Below are 22,685 nucleotides of genomic sequence, written 5' to 3'. Positions count from 1 at the left end.
TTTAACAATTTGTGGGAGAAACTTATCCTTCAAAATCATTTTTCCCAGTTTCAGTTCTCTTAATTATACTTGATTTTTTTGACATGCAGAATTTGTTTTTAATGTGATTGAATTTATTGTTTCCTCTTTTATAAATTTACAATTTTGAATTGATTAGAAAAGCTTTTCTGAATTTATATGCATGCACAGAGTGTTACAGGTATAATTTTCCCCCCAGATAACTGTCCGGTAGTCTCTATGTATTTATTAAATAGTTTTCCTGACTGATTATTATATACTAAATTATATATACTTATACAGCATATTATCACATACATTTTGTTCTATTTCTGAACTTTTTTCCTGTCTTTATTTTTAAGCCTCATCCAAGGATGTTTATTGATTTTAGAAAAAGAGAGAAAGGGAAAAAGTGAGAGTGAGAAAGAGAGAGAGAGAAAAAAAAGAGAAAGAAACATTTATCAGTTGTCTGCCGTATGCACTGACTGGGAATCAAACCCGAAACCTTTTGGTATATGGGACGAAGCTCCAACCAACTGAGCCTCTCCTTTTGGTTTGTCTATCTTATTATTGAGGATTTAGATTATATTTCATTGTCTGATAGAGTTAGTCCCTTCATTGCTTTTTATTTCTCCCTCTGAGTTGTTAGTTTTCTATATGAACTTTAGAATTATCTAGTCTTTTAGTAAATAAATTTTATTCATACTACTCTCATTTTTGCAAAGTATTCATAATCTCTCAAAAATCTTCTGCAGTATGTTATCACAGTTATTTTTCCACTGGAATGTGAAAATGGGGGTGTTGGTTCTTTTTTGTTGTTGTTGTTGGTTTGTTTTTTTATTTGTTTTCTTGCCTAACCTAATGGGTCTCTAAAGGGTTTGAGAACCATTAGTTCAATCTAAACTCCTTATTGTTATTTACAAGGCTTTTACATTGAGGCTTTTGTCACCAGTTCTGTTAGCACTACCTCCCAATACTCTCCCAATGTTCTTTCTATTGACACCAAATTTTAATCTAGCCTACAGAATTGACTGCCTTCTGCAAACACTCTGTGATTTTATGGTTTTCATTCCATCTATTCTCTTTTCCTAGAATGTTTTTCCTTTCTTCCTCCTGGTAGAAAGATTCATTCACTCTTTGAGGTCCAGATCAAACTTAATCAGTTAATCAACCATAGCCCTTCTAATGTTTGCTTATTACAGCAACAATATTGTATCATACTTTTGTCCATGTTTATATTTCACTAGACTGGGCTTATTTTATTCTCCTTTGGATCTTCCATGTCTAGGAATGCATATGGGTCATACTTTACATGTAATAATGTTGGTGGAGTGACTGGGTAATTGACAGAATGAATTAAATGAATATGTTCAATCTAGAGGGTTTGGCAGTTGATTTTATGAGATGCACACGGGAAGAGAAAGATAATATATGGAAAGGAAAAGGATAGTTCATGCAAAGAATTTAAGGAGAAGTTTTATGCCATAGACTGATTAGAAAAATTCTTCAGCCACAAACACTAAAAATGCTTGTTAAATATAATAAGTATCCTTTTAAATACCTCTATTTAGAACCAACACCCCCATTTTCACATTCCAGGTATTTAACAATATAAATTCGGGCAATTATTTTAAGAAATGAAAAGCGAATAGAAATTCTTGTTTCTGGCTTCTGCTGGATTGTTCTAGGGTGCATGTGAAATCTGAATTTTACCTCTTTAGTCCCTTAGCACACCTTACCTGTTTTCCTTGCTTTAAGCACGATGGTTGAGTCAGCCTGAGAGAGGCATTAGGTGCTAAGAAGGGATATCTGTGCCCTAATAAAGACTCATAATAAGTGGAAAATAGTGCCAAGAGAGTAGATTAACCAGATTTAGCAAGACCTAGAATATCAGACTGAGAAGTTTAGAACTTTAAAGTTTTAGAACAAGAGAGTTGCCTAGATTAAAGTGATGGTTTTCAGAATATTACCCTGATAATGAAATATAGGATGTATGAAGATGAAAGGAGACTGAAAGAAGAATAGTAATTAGTATGCTTATATATTACAGAGTGAATTAGGATGGGCGCATAGGGACTGGAAAGGAAGGGTAACATGTGACAGACTTATTGAGAAAGACTCAGCAGGACTTGGTAATAGGAGAAAAGATGACTCAGATTTGAGTCAGCGTGAATGGGATTTAGGAGAGTGAAAGAGGGTGAGCTAGCTTGTTGAGGAAGGAGGCAGGAGCTCAGTTTGTACTTGTTGTATATGAGAACATCTCACTGGAATATGACCAGGCATCATGTGCTACGAGATGTCTACTTAGAATAAGAAATGATTAAGCTTTGGAGGAGGGGGGTAAAGAGGGAGAAAACGGGAGATATCTGTAATACTATCAACAGTAAAAAATATATTACAAAAAGAAGTGATAGAGTTTTTTACTTAGAAAAGAAAGGATTAAGTTTTATTTTTTTTTAATTTTATTTTTGCTTATATAATAGGTTCTGAATAACTATTTGTTGATACCATACATCTAGAATAGTATATTTGAAGCAACAAAATTGATTATTGAAGCTATATATTTTATACAGAGAAAAGCAGTTGTTCAGAGACTAAATTTTCTATGTTCATTTGAGAGGGTGAAAAGAAAGTAGAGGGGAGGATTTAGGGTAAAAGGAAATTCATGTCACAGAGTCAAAGAATAATTTTGAGAGTAGTTACTCAGGCGTCCTCAAACTACGGCCCGCGGGCCACATGCGGGTGTTTTGCCGTTTTGTTTTTTTACTTCAAAATAAGATCTGTGCAGTGTGCATAGGAATTTGTTCATGGTTTGTTTTTTTTTAAACTATAGTCCGGCCCTCCAATGGTCTGAGGGACAGTGAACTGGCTCCCTGTTTAAAAACTTTGAGGACCCCTGCTTAAATGCTGGGACAAAGATACACAGGTAGTCTTCTTTAGAGTGGAAAGGGGGGGGGGTGGGTTGGTAGAGGATGTGTAGATTGTAGAATATAAAGAGGGAATAATAGATGGTTAGAAAATAGAGACACTTGCTCGGCTGGTGTTGCTCAGTGGCTTAGCGTCAATCCATGAATCTAGAGCTCCCCAGTTGGATTCCAGGTCAGGGCATATGCCCGGTTTGTGGGCTCGATCCCCAATAGGGGGCATGCAGGAGGCAGTCGACCATGTTTCTCTCTCATCAATGTTTCTATCTCTCTATCCTTCTCCCTTCTGCTTTCTCTAAAATCAATAAAAAAAACATTTTTTAAAAAATAGAGACACTGATACACATAGTTTATAACATTTGTCAGTGGAATGAGAAAAATAAGCGATACAAAAAGGAGAAATTAGTGAAGAGAAATTTTCCTCAGGACTTGGGGAAGAGCCCTGCACGTTGTTTGAAAAGAGAGGTAAGGACTGGTATTAGGGGAATGATTGGAGATGAAGAAGGTAGAGTCTTTAGGAGTTGGAAAAATGAGATCTTAAGTGAAATGGAAGGGGCAGCCTTCGAAGGACACGAAGGTGCCCAGTTCTTCCTCTGGGACTAGGGAATGGGAGTCTTGGTGTAGAACCAGTGAGTGGACATCAGGAAGGGTAGATGATGAGAGGAGTCCGCTGTGCCTTTGTGTGATGTGTCCAATTATAAAGTACACAAACATCTACAAAAGAAGTGAAAAATGCTTTACATCCTCAACAAAAAAATCTGCAGTGATTTTACTGTGCTGAATTTACTTTGGTTGTGAAGTAAAAAAAACACCTAAGTTGTTGAAACCTAATTGGAAAGTAATTTACTTCAATCTCTTTTTATTGGTATAATTAATTGGGAGACTAAATTAGAACCGTATTTTATTTATATTTCTCTTAATTTTTACTACAGGTTATATCTTAAGTGTTGTGCTACTAACCTTGCCCAGGCAATACCTGGTTCAGCTTTACCTATATTTTTTGACTGCCCTTCTCCTCTATGCTGGACATCAAATCTCCAGGTAAGAATGTGACCCCATTTTTGAAATGAATGACTGAATTTCAAATTTTTCTTTACCAAAAAAATGTTTTTCATGAACATAGTTAAGAAGCTGAGGCTTTGGTAGGTATCCAAAACCTTTTTTTAAATACTTGTTTTCTAAATAAATATTAGCATACAGGATTAATAGCTGGGGTTATGTCTCAAATTTTATTTTTGCTTTTAAAAACAATCTTATATAAAATGGGCCATAAGGTTATGTTTACAGTAATACCCATGAGCTTTTCTGTATTACCTGAGAAAAGAATGTCCAAAGACAGGCTATAGGACCACTTTAACAGTTACAGAATTCATTACTTTCATTATTTTAGGAAGTCAGTGTATGTTGCATGAGAATCAGTATAAGATGCAACCATGTACATAGTGGATGATTAATATAAATTATTTGATGGGGTTAATTGTATGGCTCAGAACTTCTACCTCTTTCGCAAGAGTGTCTGTTTGCCTAGGTCTACTAGCCCTAAAATTTAAGACCAATGAATATGAGTGTCCTACTTTGGAACAAAATGTTAAAATACAGGTGAACCAAAATCCACACAGTAAATGTAATAGAGTAGAATACATTTTGGAGTATTATTACTTCTGTTTTGATTGAAATGTATAAAATGTACTCCCTAGTCTAAGAAGAGTGACAGCTACTTTGCATATATAACAAGATATAATTATCTAGAGGTCTGAAACATGTATTGGTGTAGGCTTGAAATTTAATGTTGGAAATAGCATTTTTATATGACTAGAATCAAATGGTTGACTTTTTTTTTTTTTAAATATATTTTATTGATTTTTTACAGAGGGGAATGGAGAGGGATAGAGAGCTAGAAACATTGATGAGAGAGAAACATTGACCAGCTGCCTCCTGCACACCCCCTACCAGGGATGTGCCCGCAACCAATGTACATGCCCTTGACCGGAATCGAACCTGGGACCTTTCAGTCCGCAGACCGAGGCTCTATCCACTGAGCCAAACCGGTTTCGGCAAATGGTTGACTTTTTAAGAAAACCCTTTCCTCCCGATTATAAAATAACATAGTACTGCTCACCTTAGACAATTTTGGGGAAACGGAACATTTAAAGACAGTAATAATCACCTGAAATTATGCCACCCAGAGACACACCTGTTAAAATTCTGGTATGTCCTTCCAGTTTTTTAATACCTTTCAGTTATCACCACTGCATTGGATACGAAAAAGTGAAAAGTCACTGACAAATGGCCCTTCTTGTTGAAGCAGGAAAGGTACTGCTTCATCCTCCTTAATATTTCATCTAGTTAATTCTCAGAGGCTCCAGAGTGTTTCCCAGAAACCAGTCTTCTCACATTCCTCACCTCTGTTTCTGTCTGATTGATTTCCTCTGCTCAAAAAGGTACCTGGAGGGTGGGGAATTACTCTCATCTTGCCCAGGTTATGTCCTCACATGTCAAAGTTGCAAAATCTGGAGCTGCCAGAGTAGTGCTGCATTTCTTGTAATCCTCACAGTGTTTCAAGTCAAGCTGTGTTTGACTCTCAAGTGGAGGCAGTGACTTTTCTAATTTGGTGTCACATAAGTATGTCCCTGTGTCTTAGGCTCCATCATGGGAACAACTTGGGCCTTCTCCTGAAGCATCGTTTTCTCCATAGGTCCAAGGGCCAGTGCTGACACACACAACATTGCTGGCCTTCCCATTCCAATACCCGCCCCAAAACCTGGACACAGTTTCTTCCTATGGCCGTACCCAGACACCAGAATCTCAGCTCACACTCAGAGTAAACAGAAGTTGAGTCTATAGAGTATAATGCAGTACGTCACCTTTTTAGGGTATAAATGGGTGGGCACCTAAGAGCACCACATCTTTTGGATAAATGGATAGGTGATTTCATAGGTTCACATTTCACGGTCCTTATTTACTAGTCCATAACTGTAGTGTCACTTAGCATAAAGATAGGTCTCAGTTTTCCTCACTTGTAAAATGGTGATAATATCTTAAGACCTATTGTAAAGTTTATGTAAGATAAAGCACGTAAGCTCTTAGCCCAGTTTCTGACATATAATAAGTGCTTAGTGAATTTTAACTGACATTCTTAAGTATTTTTATTAGACAGCATTGTTTTATGAGCATTTCCCTATGTTGTTCGTTCTTAAAAAATGATTTTGAAATGGCAGAATATTCCATGCTATAGCAAATTATAGCTTTTTATCTTTTTAAAAACAATCTTCACCCAAGGATATGTTTTTCATTGATTCTAGAGAGAGAAGGGAAGAAGGGAGAGGGAGATAGAAAGAAACATCAATGGGTTCCTCACCCACGTGCCCCAACCCCGACCTGGGATCTTACCTGTAACCTAAGTGTGTGCCCTGACTGAGAATCGAGCCTATAGCCCTTTGGTGCACAGGGTGACACTCTAACCACTGATCACACCAGTCAGGGCATGATAGCTTTTAAAAGTTAATAGGACTTTTTTTTTCTATTTTATTTTTTCCAGTACCATTTATCAAGTACTATATGATTTCACTCATGGAATTTAATGAACAAACTGAGCTATGAAGCAAGATACAGATAGACTCATAGATAGAAAAGCAGGGAGACAGCACTGGTAGGGGGAATATTGGTGGGGGTGGAGGGATTGAACAAGAAAAGTAATAGCATTTTGATGATTAATCAGAGAAATCTCAAAGTTGAAGGTAGAGCTATTAAAATTATTGCTTTGGCCTGGCTGGCATGGCTCAGTGATTGAGTGTTGACCTAAGAACCAGGAGGTCACAATCTGTCAGGGCATATGTCGGGTGTGCAGGAGGCAGCCAATCAATGATTCTCTCATCATTGATGTTTCTATTTCTCCCTTTCTCTCCGGAATCAATAAAAATATACATTAAAAAATTGTTGCTTTGCTAGTTATAATTCAGGATAAAAAAACACACACACACAAAAAAAACAGTGAACCTGCCCTTTCCCTCATGGTTTTTCAGTTTTCTTATGGTTTGTGGTATAGTGATGCTGAAATCATGTCGCTCTATTTTTGTCTATGGTATTACCATCCTGGCTTTTTTAGAGAGGTCACAATTCTGTTATGTCAAGATAAAAGGATCAGCTATAAAGAAAAGCCTTTTTCTAATTATTTTTGTAGCAATTTCAACTTTTTAGTTTTAATTTATGAAGTAATGCTTTTTTCTGATGTTTAAAGTTTGTTTTCATTATTAGAAAGTTTAAACTTACTTTAAACAATAAAAGAATTATAATCTAACTTTACAGTATACAAAAATATTTCTGGTTCTTGATTTCATTTTGATCCTTATTATAATGCTTTGAGATTTACAGATAAAAAAACTGAAGGGACGATTCAGACTTTAACTTGACTTCAGGTTTTCTGATTCTTAGTTCTCTTAGGGGAGACAGGATGGTTAGTGGAAAGAAAATTAGTTTTAGAATCAGACTGGGTATGAAATAGTTTTACTACTGAATGAATACTATGTTACCTTGGCAAGTTGCTTCTTTGAAACTAAAGTAAGACTTATCCATCTACAGAGTTAGTTTTGATATTAACAAATTTCAAGATATGACATATTTTAGTATTTATCCTCAGTATAATTTACCCTACATGATGCTATGTCACAAAAGATTTGCAAAGATGTGTTATTCTTGTTCATAATGTATCATATGTATAATTCATTAAGGCCAAAATTTTTAGTTTGGTTAAAAAACTGGTTCAGATTTCATGTGGCAGTTTTATAACCAAGTGTCTTAAAAAATAAGACACTTTATTTAAAAACTAGAGGCCTGATGCACGAATTCGTGCATGGGTGGGATCCGGCCAGCCTGCCCCATTAGGGCCCATCTGGCCAGGCCAGCCAAGGGGAGGGGCCGAGGACGTGGTTGGCAGGCTGGCCCCACCCCCAATTGGGATGGGGGGTGATTGGGGGCAGGGCCGGCCAGGGGGAGGGGCCGTGCGTGGTTAGCGGGCTGGCCCTACCCTCTGGTCCAACTCCTGGTCGAACTCCCAGTTGAGGGACAATTTGCATATTAGTCTTTTATTATATAGGATACAGCTTCATTGAAATGTATACATTGAATTTTATAGTATGTGGTTCTTTGTGCCTGGCTTTTCGCACTTAACATATGTTCAAGGTTCATCCATAGTGTAGCATGTATCACATTATTTTTCTGTCCAAATCATATTCTGTTTTATGAATAGACCATATTTTGTTTGTCCACTCATTCATTGATGGATATTTGTCTATTATGACTAATGCTGTAAACATTCATGGTGGACATACTTTTTTTTCTTGGAGTGGAATTTGTAGATCATATGATATTTATATTTAACTTTTTGAGAAACTGTCAGACTATTTCTGAAGTGGCTGCACTATTTTATGTTTCCACCAGCAGTGTATGAGGGTTTCAATTTCTCCATATCCTTGCCAGCACTTGTTGATATGTCTGTCTTTTTTAGTATAGACATCATAGTTAGTATGAGGATTCCAATTTCTCCATATCATTGACAACACTTGTTGGTGGCTGTCTTTTTTAATATAGACATTGTAGTTAATATGGAGTGATATTTCATTGGGGTTTTGATTTGCATTTTCTTGATGGTTAATGAGGTTTAGCATCTTTTCATGTTAATCTTCTTTGGAAAAATGTTTATGCATATCCTTTTGTCCATTATTGAATGGGGTTATCTTTTTAAAAATTGAGTTGTAGGGTATTTTCACATGTCCTAGATACAAGTTCCTTATTCATTATATGATTTACAAATCTCTCCACCATTAGTCCAGTCTACTTATATCAAGGTAGAATATAATATAGTCCTAAGAAGAAGAGTCACACTACTTGGATAATTTCAATAATTTGGTACTTCAAAAACTGGTTATATATAAAGACATTTGCAAATATTAATTTATTAAATAGAAAATTTCATAAACTCTTGAAAAACTGGATCTCTGTTTTCCCTAAATACATGTACTCACACAATGAAGCTGATTATTCTTAAGTGAATAAAAAAATCTGTTTATAATATGTCTGTAGAATAGATATGGCTTATAGTTCAGAAAATTTAAGCTAGAAGACCCAGGGGCTCAGGTGGTATATTATGAACATTTAATACTATATGAATTAAACTCATGAGAATTGAACTCATTAGGATTTGATAAAATTCTTAGAATCACTGAACTATACTCTTAATTTTGAGTGATGTATGGAATGTTTTTTCAAGTACCAATTCTACTGTAATATTGAGACTATCCAGAAATAAAGGGGAAAAAGAAAACTTCAGTTTACATGACCATTCTTATGAGGGTGTGCTCATGGTTCAGATCCACTGTTCTTTGTTTTTTTCTAAAATTTTTAAATTCTAGTTTTCTTAAAATTTTTTGCTTAATTGCTAGATTTTTGAATCAACATATCAGTTTTCATGTATGACCTGAATTAAGAGGCTGTGCTTTTAAAAGATTAAAGTATATATTTTTTCATACTGGTCTGTCTTGGGTATATAAGCATGGTTTCAAATGTAAAAATTTCGCAAGAGTTACCTGTGTAAAGTACAGGTAACCAGCTCTCCATCTTATGAAAGCTTGTATAATTCTTAGCTGTAGATGAGGGTTTCTCTGTTTGGGGGCCATTAGCATTTTGAGCTGGGCCATTCTTTGCTGTGGGTGCCAGTTCTGTGGTTTTCATAGAGTGATAGAGGAGAATTGCTAAATCACCCATGAAACTTAGGATTGTTCCCCAAACTGCTATTCTTAACAATTGTCATTTAAGTTTTTAATTTTGATTTTTGGCAGTACTCTCCTTGCTGATTATGTAAGGGTCATTTCTTGTTTGGCTGTGGTATGCTAAAGGAATTCAACTTGATTGCTTAATAGGAAGTAATTTCATGGAAAAAGTAAATACAGCCATATGAGTTTGTTCAGAAATACTTGCCACATTCAAACCGTTTTGAAACACAGTTAATAAAGCATTCATCAATTGAAGAAAAGAGGAAGGATATTTAAACAAATTTCCCCACTTTGATGTCATAAAACTTAAACAACCACTTTCTAGTGTTACCATTTAACTTACTGATTAATAAATTAAATTATCCCCTTCTGTGTTTCCCATCTATGCCCTAAAAGTTGTTTTCTCAGAGCATAAAGGCTTTTTGGCTACTACTTAAATCATGTTGTTTCTTAGTAATCACGTGTTAAATGAATTAAATTTAAAAAGGCATGTTTGATTTGGTTTAAGATTGTTTCAAAATAAATGTATAGACTACTTAAATTCCCTAGAGACTTAAAAGTGACATTTTTAAAGGGTTGTCCTCTTATGAGCCAGTTTTCTAACTAGTTTAAGGTTTTACCTCTGATTAAGTATCACTGGGGACAAAACTTTGCGGAAAATAAGACATGGTGGATGGAGGAAGAGAGCCAAAAGAGTAAATAGTTAATGTAATATTGCTGGATATTATTAAATAGTAGGGTAGAGCCGAAACCGGTTTGGCTCAGTGGATAGAGCGTCGGCCTGCGGACTCAAGGGTCCCAGGTTCGATTCCGGCCAAGGGCATGTACCTTCGTTGCGGGCACATCCCCAGTAGGGGGTGTGCAAGAGGCAGCTGATCGATGTTTCTCTCGCATCGATGTTACTAACTCTCTATCCCTCTCTCTTCCTCTCTGTAAAAAATCAATAAAATATATTAAATAGTAGGGTAGAGAAATGATGCCTCAACTGGCTTTTTTACTGGGTGTAAATTATTTAATAAGGTCATGGGAAGAAAGAAAGTCCCACACAATGGAGGTTTGCCTGTCTTCTCTGCATAGTAAACTCCCATTTCTGTAAATTCTGTTTCAGTGCTTGGAGGAAGGAGATGAAGGCCATTCCTGTATAAGTCATTATACCTAAATTTTTCCTTAGAAGTGGAAAGAGGAGTTATTAAGAGGAGAATAAGCTTTTTATAAGAATTATGTGCTTTAGCCGCTTCTGTCTGCTATCTGCACTTGGGATGTATCTAATCCATTCTTACCATTTTACTTTTATAGGGACTATGTTCGAAGTGAATTGGAGTCTGCCTATGAAGGACCGATGTATTTAGAACCTCTCTCCATGAATCGATTTACCACAGCCTTAATAGGTAAGTACTATAAAAGAATTAAAAGTGTAGGTAGGAACCAACCAGTTTTACTCTTATAATTACTACAAAAAAAAATTACTGCCAAAAACAAACAAAACTCAGGGACTCTTTCAAACTACAGCCATTGGTAATTGTTTCCTTTTCTTAGTCTCTTTTCCCCTTGCATCAGTACTTTTTATTTTATGAGTTTATAATCATACACTAGAGGCCTGGTGCACAAAATTCATGAACGGGGTGTGTGTGTGTGTGTGTGTGTGTGTGTGTGTGTGTCCCTCAGCCCAGCGTGCACCCTCTCCAATCTGGTGTCCCTCTCACAATCCAGGACTGCTGGCTCCCAACCACTCGCCTGCCTGCCTGCCTGCCTGCCTGCCTGCCTGATTGCCCCTAACCACTTCTGCCTGCCAGCCTGATCACCTCCTAACTATTCCCCTGCCAGCCTGATCAATGCCTAACTGCTCCCCTGCTGGCCCGATTGCCCTAACTGCCTTCCCCTGCCGGCCTGGTCACCCCAACTGCCCTCCCCTGCCAGCCTGGTCACCCCTAACTGCCCTCCCCTGGAGGCCTGTTCCCCCGACAACTGCCCTCCCCTGCCAGCCATCTTGTGGCGGCCATCTTGTGTCCACATGGGGGTGGCCATCTTGTGTGTTGGAGTGATGGTCAATTTGCATATCACCTATTTATTATATAGGATTACCTATAGTTGCTTGTGCTTTTTAGTGGTATTTTGAGTATTTGGGGAGATTAATAAAGCTAATTATGACTTTGTAAGATTAAAATGAAATGTGTTAAAAGTTATTTATTACTATTGAAAGCCATCACCTTATAGCCAAAAATAAATTGCCAGAAACTTCAAGAACTTGAGACATGATTGAAATTTTCAGGTAACAAAATATAAAAGTAGAAGTGTTGTCTAAGGCCCCAAAACAATATAGATATAGTGTAAAGTAAGGAACCAGAGTTGCATAAAAAGAAGTGAGAGAAAACCTATTTGTGGCTCTTAACCTCACCTATGCAAGTGTTAAAAAGGTCTATTGTTGGAGATTGAAGGAGGGTTTCTTTTTTTAACTATTATTATTAATATATTTTTATTGAATTGAGAGAGGGAGAGGGAGAGAGAGAGAGAAACATTAAGGATGAGAGAGAATCATTGATGGGCTTGCCTCCTGCATGGCCCCTACTGGGGATCAAGCCCGCAACCCTGGCATGTGCCCTTGACTGGAATTGAACCTGGGACCCTTCAGTCTCCAGGCTGATGCTCTATCCCCTGAGCCAAACAAGCTAGGGCAAAGGAGGGTTTCTTTAGAGCAGTGATGGCGAACCTATGACACGCGTAGCCATTTCTGATGACACGCGGCCGCATTGCCGAGGATGAAACATTTGCTGCTCCTGAGGATGAAACATTCGAGACTAGAGTCTTGGAGTTAATTTTTTCCTCAAAGTGACACACTACCCGAGTTATGCTCAGTTTTTTGGTGAAGTTTGACACACCACGCTCAAAAGGTTGCCCATCACTGCTTTAGAGAGAACTGTTTTCTCTGAAATACCTCTCCAGCCCTTCACATCTAGAGAATTCAGTGCTGGGCCATTGCAGGGGTGGGGAATGTCTGGCCTGTGGGCTGTTATAAGGCCTGAGAAATCATTTGGTTTAGTACTGCCAAAGGCATTAGGGGTGAGTTAATTAAATGTTTGACCAAATATAGCAGGCTAATTTTTTTAAAGTATATTTTTATTGATTTCAGAGAAGAAGGGAGAGGGAGCGAGATAGAAACATCAAGGGTGAGAGAGAGGATCATTGATGAGCTTGCCTCCTGCATGCCCCCTACTGGGGATTGAGCCCGCAACCCTGGCATGTGCCCTTGACTGGAATAGAACCTGGGACCTTTCAGTATGCAGGCCAATGCTCTATCCCCTGAGCCAAACCGGCTAGGGCAAGCAGGCTAATTTTTAAGTTGATAATTTTGTATGGCCCCAGAGTGATGTTATAAATATTCAAATGGCCCTTGGCAGAAAAAAGGTTCCCACCCTGATTTAGAGAGTCACATGTCTTCTGTGGCTTGGGGGAGAGGGGTGTGATACTATGGACTGGTGTCTGACCCAAGTCTGCAAAATCTAAAGCTGTGTCATCCAAAACTAGCTGCATGTGGCCACTGAGCACTTGAAATGTGGCTAGTGCACATTCAGATACACAAGTGTAAAACACACATCCAGTTTCTAAGACTTTGTACAGAAAGGATGTAAAATGTGTTGTTAATTTTTTTATGTGGATTTGAATATCTATGATATTTGGGATACGTTATGTTAAAAAAATATATTGTTAATTTAGCTGTTATTTTCAACTTTCTAAAATGAGGCTTAAATTCCCTATGGAGTCGGCACATATGTAAATTAAAAATTATGCATGTGCCTCATTATAATTCTAATCTACACTAATAAAAGAGAAATATGCAAATTGACCATACCTCCGACGACCACCAGCCAACCAGGAGTGAGTATGCAAATTAACCCTACAAAGATGGTGAGTTAATTTGCATATGCAGGCATGGAGCAGCCAGGCGGGGCGGGACGCCTGCTGTGAGGGGGAGGGTGGGAGGCAGAGGGAGCTACAGGAGCGGCACTCTAGAGGGCTGGAGTGGAGAAGACTGAAAGCTCTGGCCAGAGCGACCACTGAAGGCTTCAGCTTGAGCGAAGAGTCTGGCCGGCCAGAGCAAAGACTGGCCGGAGTGAAGATGGAAGGCGGTGGCCAGAGTGAAGGCCTGGGTCCTGGGTGCCGGAGGAAAACTGATGCTGGCAGCCAGGGGAAGGAAGGCCTATTGCATGAATCTTAGTGCAACGGGCCTCTAGTCTGATATAAAGGCCAACAGTGGAGTGGCTGGCTGTTGAGTTTTCTGACTGTGGAGTGAGAATGACTTGTGGGGTTCTCTGCATCTCCTAATCTGTTTAGGCAAAGGATGCTAGTTTCCTGTGGACTGGGTGGAGGGATTTTCTTAGTCCTTCCAGGAGGGCCCTTTAGAAGGATGACAAGACCCCCAATAGGGATTGAACTTCCAAGATTCCCAGGAGTTGAGGAAAGAACCAAAAAACAGCCAGAGGAAGGTACATAGCAAGCCTCAGGGGTACTTCAGATGAGATCCATACTGATGGGGACAATCTCAGAAGAACCCATGTAATTGCCCAGGAGAAAAATCAGTTTTAAATTCCCCCAATTCCAGGGAGCACCAGAATATCGTTTGTTAGTACACTTGAGTAAGAATTTCCTCCTTCCCTCCCTCTCCTTTCCTACCTTTTTCAATCCTGGGTAAGTGAGAAGAGAGGGGGATGGTATTGGCAAAGAAAGAGGTAGAATCCTGCCATACCTGTTCCATCGTGGACCCTCTCACAAGGCAGGTTTTCATCCATAGTCTCATAGGCCTAGGCCAGAGTAAGGGAAAGCCTCAACTTTAAATCAGTGTCAGTTGTAGTTATTATCAGATTGAGACTGAAAATTAAGCTAAAAAAGTTATGGGACTTACTTTTGGTATAGGAGCACACTAATCTTCAGAATGGGTTTTAAAAGACAGTAGGAGACAAAGATAATGTTGCTTTATGAGTATATCCTGAGTTGGTGTATTCAGTAACGGTAACATTCAAGTGTGAGGATGTTTGGTAGGTTAGAAAGCTTGTAAATTATTCTCTCTTATTCTGTGATAGCTACAATTTATTATAAATCTGAAACATTTTCTTAAATTGTTCCTTTCAGTGGTTATAATAGTATACTCAAATAAGATTCAATTAATTAGAAATAAAACAAAACCTATACACTATTAATAAGTAGCATGTTTTCTTCTGACTTTGATTTTAAAGTAACTCTACTTTCCTTCCATTTCATTAATGAGCTTTTAATGAAAAACTAAGTAATTTGAATATGCTATCATTTATTAGGGTTGCAGATTTCTTGGAGATATTTCTAATAGTGGATTTTAGAAATCCAAAGAATACGTTGAGATTTTGATTTATTCAGACTTGTAAGTGTTAAACAACTTCCTGTTCTTTTGGAGCTACTGAAGAGATTTCCACGAATTGACTCCTTCTTCCATCTAAGTAGGAGGAGAAGTCTGCTCTTAGAATCATAGCACATGAGTCATATTCTTCTATGAAAGAAGATAAGTGAAGCCTTTTGTCCAGAGCTGAGCACTGAGTGCTGGCGTAGGCTTGTGGGAATTTTCAGAGCTTAGAAGAAGTTATCATTCTGAACAAGGAAATTTAAGTGTCATAGCTATGAGCACAGTGAAAACAAGCTTTGTCAGAAAGAAAATTCCTAATCTTTCCTGGTATTAAAGCATTTCCTTAAAAGTGAAGAAATACTACAATTTCATGATGAAAATCAGCTCTGTCCTGTACCTCTCCGCTCCACTCAGGTGTTGTTCTGCTGTTTTCTCTTTTATCCTTTTCTGGAAATCCTGTTAATTGTCTAAGATTTCTCCTACATTGAGCCCCTAACTTTCTTACGGTTCTGTTTTTCTTTTCTTCCTTTCTTTTTGTCTTTCTGAAATTTCTCAATTTACCTTCCAACACTTCTGTTGCATTTTCTTGTTACATATTGTTAATATCCAGGACCTTTTTTTAAATGAATACTTCTTTGTACTATGACAGTCTTTTTTTTTTTTTTTTAATGTATTTTTATTGATTTCAGAGAGGAAGGGAGAGGGAGAGAGAGATGGAAACATCAGTGATAAGAGAGGATCATTGAGATACTGGGGTATCAAGCCTGAAACCTGGGCATGTGCCCTTGATCAGAATCGAATCCGGGACCCTTCAGTCCGCAGGCCGACGCTCTATGCACTGAGCCATACTGGCTAGGGCATGACAGTCTTTTTTTATTTCTTAAATGTATTAGTTATCTCTTTGAAGCTTGCTTTTCTTCCATTTCCTCTGAGATCTTTTTTTTCTGTTTGTTTTGGTCTTTGTCTTTCATGAGACAGCAATGCTGCTCAAACCTGGATTGGAAACACCTGGGTATTTTTTTTAAATTATGAATACTGATGCTAGGCCCCAGCTGAGGCTAATTAAGCTGTACGTTTTTACTTAAATACCTGGGAGTTTTTGGCAGATCATTTGTTTTAAAGTGAGTTATTTGTTTTAAAGTTGGTGACTAGAATCTCTTTAGGACCGTGAGTTTGACATGCTTGCTTTAGGGCTTAGCCGCTGGTGTGAACACAGTAGGTGTTCAAGTGGGACTGGCTACTTTTAAGTGTATTTGTAGGTCTTTTTACTTAGAGCTGAGTATAAAATATGTACACTACACATTTCCTTTACGTGAAACATCTGTGTATATCCATGTGCATGGTATAAGTCTGGTCATGTTCCCTAAAGGGGAATCTTTCTGTCCCCTCTGTGACTAGAACTGGGTGGCAGCAAACGTGGTAGCAGTGTTTGGAGATCTAGCAGGGGTCCTCAAACTTTTTAAACAGGGGGCCGGTTCACTGTCCCTCAGACCATTGGAGGGCCGGACTATAGTTTAAAAAAAACACTATGAACAAATTCCTATGCACACTGCTAAGTCGGCTGCTAAGCAGGACAGGCAGCGGCGGCAAAAACACCCGGTGGGCCGGATAAATGTCCTCAGCGGGCCGCATGTGGCCCGCGGGCCGTAGTTTGAGGACCCCTGAAGAGAGATCTCATCTTTGGAGGTACAGATTTTTATTTTAATCCCCTCTTTTCTATCGGGCACCTCAATGCCCTGGGCTGTTCAGGAGTCTGTTCAGCCTCTCCAGAGCAGACTTCAGCCTTCCTCCTGGGCAGGGGAGCATAGTGGCCTGGCTGAAACCATGCTGCCTCATAGCTCTGTTTTCTCTCCTATACTGTGTTGGCCTGTCTCACTTGGTGGCCTCTCTCCTGGTTTTTTTTTTTATTGTTATGGGGTTTCCTCTTTTTTTATGCCTTTATGAATGTTTTTCACATTATATGAATATCAGTTCTTTAAAGGCTAAAATTAATATGTGGGAGAAAATACCACATGTTTTATAGCAAGTAGGTTCTTCATAAACATTTGGCTTTGTGTAAAAATGTTGCCATTTTTGTATTCTTCTATCAGTAATATGAGTGGAACACAAACAAAAATCCCAGAGTATTATTTTGCTTTTCATTGGCAAGAAGGAAGATAATTTGACTAAGTGATACCTTTTTTGGATGGCGGGGGAGCGGTCTGAGACTTCTAGATACCTTTAAAAAAAAATCCTCACCTGAGGATATGTTTTTATTGCTTTTAGAGAAAGGGGGGGGGGGCCCCACAACCTGGGTATGTGCCCTGACCAGGAATTGAACCTTTTGGTGTACAGGATAATGCTCCAACCAACTGAGCCACATTGGCCAGGGCCCTGTATGCTCTTGAGTAAGAGGAACCTTGTAATTAACCATGGCAGCAAAGATGGAAACCATTAAGGAAAAGACTGATAGGTTTGACTCTTTACAATAAAAACTTACACTAATAGGAACAAAATGTTATTAAAATAGTCATACAGGTGGCACATTTGGAAATACATTCATATGGCAAACTAGGTTAAAGTCTTAATCAAACAATAGAAGACTACATATTCAAGTAGAAGAATGGGCAGAAAGTTTGAATAAGAATTTCAACAAAAAATTGCAAGTTTTTAAAAAACTTAAAAAATATTCCTTGCTCTTCCTTAAATTATTTTCACTTTGGCAAGTCAGTGGGAAAATGGGCACCCTGTACACGGGTGTTTTGTTTCTGCAGGGCAATCGGATAGTGTATGTCAAAAGTCTTAAAAAATGTTTATTATAGCTCTGTAGTCCCATTTTTAGGAATTGAGTCTAAGAAAATATTAGGAAATGTGCACCAAGTATCTCATAAATATGCAAAGCTTTTTATAATTATGAAATATTTAAAAATAGCCAAATCCTAATATTATGCCATATACATTAAGTGTAATAATATACCATACAGCAACAATAAAAAAACCAGGTATATATTTTCATTGGTATGGAGAGGTATATGAGTAATATGTATTAAATAACAAGAGCTGATTATAAAATATTATGTACACTAAACATTTCCTTTACATAAAACATCCATGTATATTCATGTGTATGGCATAAGTCTGAAAAGGTAACAAATAATATGGATAGCTAACTTTTGTTGAGCACTTACTAGGTTTCAAATACAATGCTAAGGCTTTATATGTAGTACTTCATTTAATGGAACCAAGACATACTTTTGGGTGATAAAATTGTAAGAGATTGGGATTTTTTTCCTTTTTTACTTCTCGATATTTCCTAAATTTTCTCTAATGATTATGCATAATCCTCTTTGAGAATTCCTTGCCTCAGCTTTTCAGTTTTAACTTTAATTATTAAGTCACTTGAGAAGGCTTTTATGGTCCTGTAAAAGCAATTAAAGATAAAAAACTTAGAATAAATGTTGTCACAGTATGATCTTGGACAGGTAACAGTCCCTCTTGTATTTATATTTTCCCCTGCAGACCAGGAGAGTTAAATATTGAGTACCTTTGTAAAAGGAGCTATATGTATAATAGCAGTAACTGAATTATACTATTGAATTAGACATTTTAGAAACTTTCTCCATATTACACATGCTATCTGGAATGGGATGAAGACCAGTGAATATTTGTGCTGCTTTTTTCAAATAATAGGGATCAAAATCCATAGAACATGTGAATATGTAATTATGGTCAGATGAAGTTAAAATTGGTCAAGCATGTCGAACTCGCACCTGCAGGCTGCATGCCTTGTTTATTTGGCCTGTGTTAGCCTTTGAGTTTGACATGCTTGGTCTAAGTCTGTGGTCGGCAAACTGTGGCTCGCGAGCCACATGTGGCTCTTTGGCCCCTTGAGTGTGGCTCTTCCACAAAATACCATGGCCTGGGCAAGTCTATTTTGAAGAAGTGGCATTAGAACAAGTTTAAATTTTAAAAATATGGCTCTCAAAAGAAATTTCAATCGTTGTACTGTTGATATTTGGCTCTGTTGACTATTGAGTTTGCCGACCACTGGTCTAAGTGATCTTAATTAGACTTCTTCAAAAGCTGTGTCATCGTCCTTATTGACAGAGGGTTTTGTTTTCACTTTGTGGACACCAAATCTCAAAAGTAAATGCCTTCTTCCCCTTTAGGTCAGTTGGTGGTGTGTACTTTATGCTCCTGTGTCATGAAAACGAAGCAGATTTGGCTCTTTTCCGCCCACATGCTTCCTCTGCTAGCACGACTCTGCCTGGTTCCTCTGGAGACCATTGTTATCATCAACAAATTCGCTATGATTTTTACTGGATTGGAAGTTCTTTATTTTCTTGGGTCTAATCTTTTGGTACCTTATAACCTTGCTAAGTCTGCATACAGAGAATTGGTTCAGGTAAGACTGACAAACCACACACAGGTAGATAAAACTCTACATAAGTACTACGTATATTAAAGATTTAGTTCACTTTTTTTTCCACAGTCCTGATCATGATAACCTGTTTGATGGTTTCAAGGTAGCAACTATTTTCAACCCAATTAGGAACATTTGAGATTCTTTGTTGGGGTGTGCCATTGAGAGGCAGTAAAGGGGAGTGATTTCTCTGGGTTTTTATCTGGTGCTGCTGTTGACTACCTGTGTAATCTGGGGATAGCCACTTAGCTTCGCTTACCTATAAAATGGAACTGATAATAGCAGTTGTACTTAATTCAGAGGGTTGCCATGAGATTCAAATGAGTTCAGTGCCAGGCAGGTGATGTTTAGTATGTATTAATTGTTTAATGAAGACAGTTAATACATGCTAGAGGTCAGATCCTGTTTTCCCCCTGATTATAGTCCTACTGTAATTGCAGTTTTCCCTCTATGTTTGCCTAATTTGCTTAAACTGAGAAGTTAAATAGTTCTGACTGTAACATGATGGATTTCGTTTAGTACTTGGAACTGACTTGCTAATATAACGTGCTTCTGTCTCCTACTTTTTCAGACTTTGCTCTAAAACATTATTCCTAGATACAAACAGTAGGTATGCAGGAGATAAATATTTGTATTTGATTTCATCGAGAAATTGCAGTATCTATATATTTAAAAGCCTAAGCAACCATCCAACCATTCAGCTGGTAGCTATGATGTGCAATGACCACCAGGGGGCAGACACTCAACGCAGGAGCTGCCGAGCTGCAGTGACTTGGCAGATGCGGTTCTCGGATGACGCACCTGGAACCAGAGAGGAGAGAGCCTGATTCAGGGTGTGTCACCCAAGAATTGCCCTCTCACAATTCGGGACCCCTCAGGGGATGTCGGAGAGCTGGTTTTAGACCGATTCCTGCAGGCCAGGCCGAGGGACCCCACTGGTGCACGAACCCGTGCACCAGGCCTCTAGCCCCGTGGTCAGCAAACTGTGGCTCGCAAGCCATATGCGGCTCTTTGGACCCTTGAGTGTGGCTCTTCCACAAAATACCACGGCCTGAGTGAGTCTATTTTGAAGAATTGGCGTTAGAAGAAGTTTAAGTTTAAAAAATTTGGCTCTCAAAAGAAATTTCAATCATTGTACTGTTGATATTTGGCTGTTGACTAATGAGTTTGCCGACCACTGCTCCAGCCTATATATATATATATATATATATATATAAGATAGAGCTTAAAACTGACCTTGGTATAAAAAGAGAGTGTTGAAATGGGCATTCTCTTCCCATGACTGTGTGTATATGACCTTAAGGTACAGGAAGCTCTCAGGTTGTCCAAACATACTAGATGAAGCAGGCTTTTGTGTTGTTATGGCCCAGGAGCAGATTTCCCAGAGAAAAAATTTCCAAGCTCTTGACCTTAGCCTGAACTTCCTTCTTTCTTCATCTCACACAATGTTGGGTGATTCCTGAAAGTAGATCTTCCAGAGATGAGGTTATTTTCGGTCTCTCCATGAAAAAGTTGCTTCAAGGGGAAGGTTGCAGTTGTCTTCAGAGAGAGAATGACCAATTTAATTTGTATATTTTCTTCTTGGAATTCAGTCTCGTGGTGCTGTCCTAGTTTGTAAGAAACAATAGACATTGAGTAAGTATTAATGGACACTGTTTAATTAATATCCAAAAGGGCAAAGTCCTCATTTTCAATGTCATGTTTTTATGACATTTTCAGTGTGAAGGAGTTGATTGCCATACATTCATGCATCACTTAGTGTGGCAGTTGAAAACACATTATAAGTTATGGAGTTAATGACCTGGAAGGAATTTTTTAAAGGTTTTTTAAAAAATATGTTTTTATTGATTTTTAGAGAGAGAGGAAGGGAGAAGGATAGAGTTAGAAACATCAATGAGAGAGAAACATCATCGATCGACTGCCTCCTGCACACCCCCCTACTGGACCTCTTAGTTTGTGGGTCAAAGCTCAACCACTGAACTACATCAGCTGGGCTGACCTAGAAAGAATTTGATGGGCAAGAAGTGAAAACTGTCAGGCTTTTTAGTGATCTGCTCCTTGAATGGAAAGGAGAAAAAATTACTCTACCTCTCTCAATGATCAGTTTGCTGCTAATAATAATTTTACAGCTAGTTGAACAATTTCCTCCCCCCACCCCCTCCCTCCAATATTTTCAAGTTAGGGAAAGAGAGATTAATTTTTCACTAGTTTTTAGAAAAAGCATTTGATTTAGTGGTACAGATGAAGAAATTTAAATTAAATTTAGAATACTCTGCAAGTGAGTGTATTTTAAGTTAATACTTAAAAGATCTTTACCTACCTAGAGAGATACTAATTAGAAACCAGAACAACTTGCAACCCCATGTATTTTAAGATCTTTATAATTTATTGAAGAATCACATTGAGAGTTCCAGCAAGACAGTTGACTGCTTAGGGTAGAGCATGTAGCCTGCCTGTTGTTTTTTTTTTTTTTTTTTTTAAGGTATATCTTGTTTCCTAATGTTAATGTACTTGACAAACCAAATTGAGAAATGTTGCTTGATAAATACACAGTAGGAGCAAAGGAAAAAACTTGCTGATTTCCTGGGGGGACAAACTTGCTAATTATCTTTGCTTCACAATAAAATAAACCTCTCTAGTGATTATTCTGTCTTCCATCGAACTATTTCTCATTGTTGACATTCCTGAATAAAATCTGAAAAATACTTCCTTGTATATTTCATTTTTCCCTAGTCCTTCAAGCAATATTGCATTAATCGTGCTAGTCCTGATCATTTTGATTAAGATAATAGTAAGTTTAGCAAGTCTCCTGGTATTGCCCTTGATAAAGTTTTACTCTGTGCATAACTTTATCCCTGCACTATCAGGGCAATTTACTCTTCTATTTGATAAGTGTGTGTTAAGTGTTAATAATAATGCAGAAATCAATAAATTTTTAAAAACATGCTATTGGCTAACCATATGTGTAGAGTGACTTTAAAGAAATTTATTTGAAACAATCTTGCAATAAAAGTGATTCAATTTTTATCTGTAGTACTTTAGAATAAATTCTTAAGTTTAAAACTAGAGGCCCTGTGCATGGATTCATGCACCAGTGGGGTCCCTCAGCCTGGCCTGTGGGGATTGGGCCGAAACCGGCTCTCCAACATCCCCCGAGGGGTCCCAGATTGCGAGAGGGCCCAGGCCAGGCTGAGGGACCCCACTGCTGCACAATCGGGGCCGGGGAG

General features: G+C 38.1%; 1 protein-coding gene across 1 annotated transcript in view; it reads left to right on the top strand.

Annotated features, from left to right (window-relative positions):
- Nucleotides 1-22,685, top strand: part of RNF145 (ring finger protein 145) — a 49,291-nt gene that overhangs the window by 8,521 nt on the left and 18,085 nt on the right. Inside the window, exons 3-5 of the mRNA XM_054718106.1 lie at nucleotides 3,854-3,962; nucleotides 10,985-11,076; nucleotides 19,205-19,440. Coding sequence (XP_054574081.1) covers nucleotides 3,854-3,962; nucleotides 10,985-11,076; nucleotides 19,205-19,440 — 437 coding nt within the window. The remainder of the gene's footprint in view (nucleotides 1-3,853; nucleotides 3,963-10,984; nucleotides 11,077-19,204; nucleotides 19,441-22,685) is intronic.

The sequence above is a fragment of the Eptesicus fuscus genome, chromosome 6, assembly GCF_027574615.1.
Source record: "Eptesicus fuscus isolate TK198812 chromosome 6, DD_ASM_mEF_20220401, whole genome shotgun sequence".
Lineage (NCBI taxonomy): Eukaryota > Metazoa > Chordata > Mammalia > Chiroptera > Vespertilionidae > Eptesicus > Eptesicus fuscus.
The sequence above is the reverse complement of the archived record's forward strand: the minus strand, read 5'-3'. Positions and strand labels throughout refer to the sequence as shown.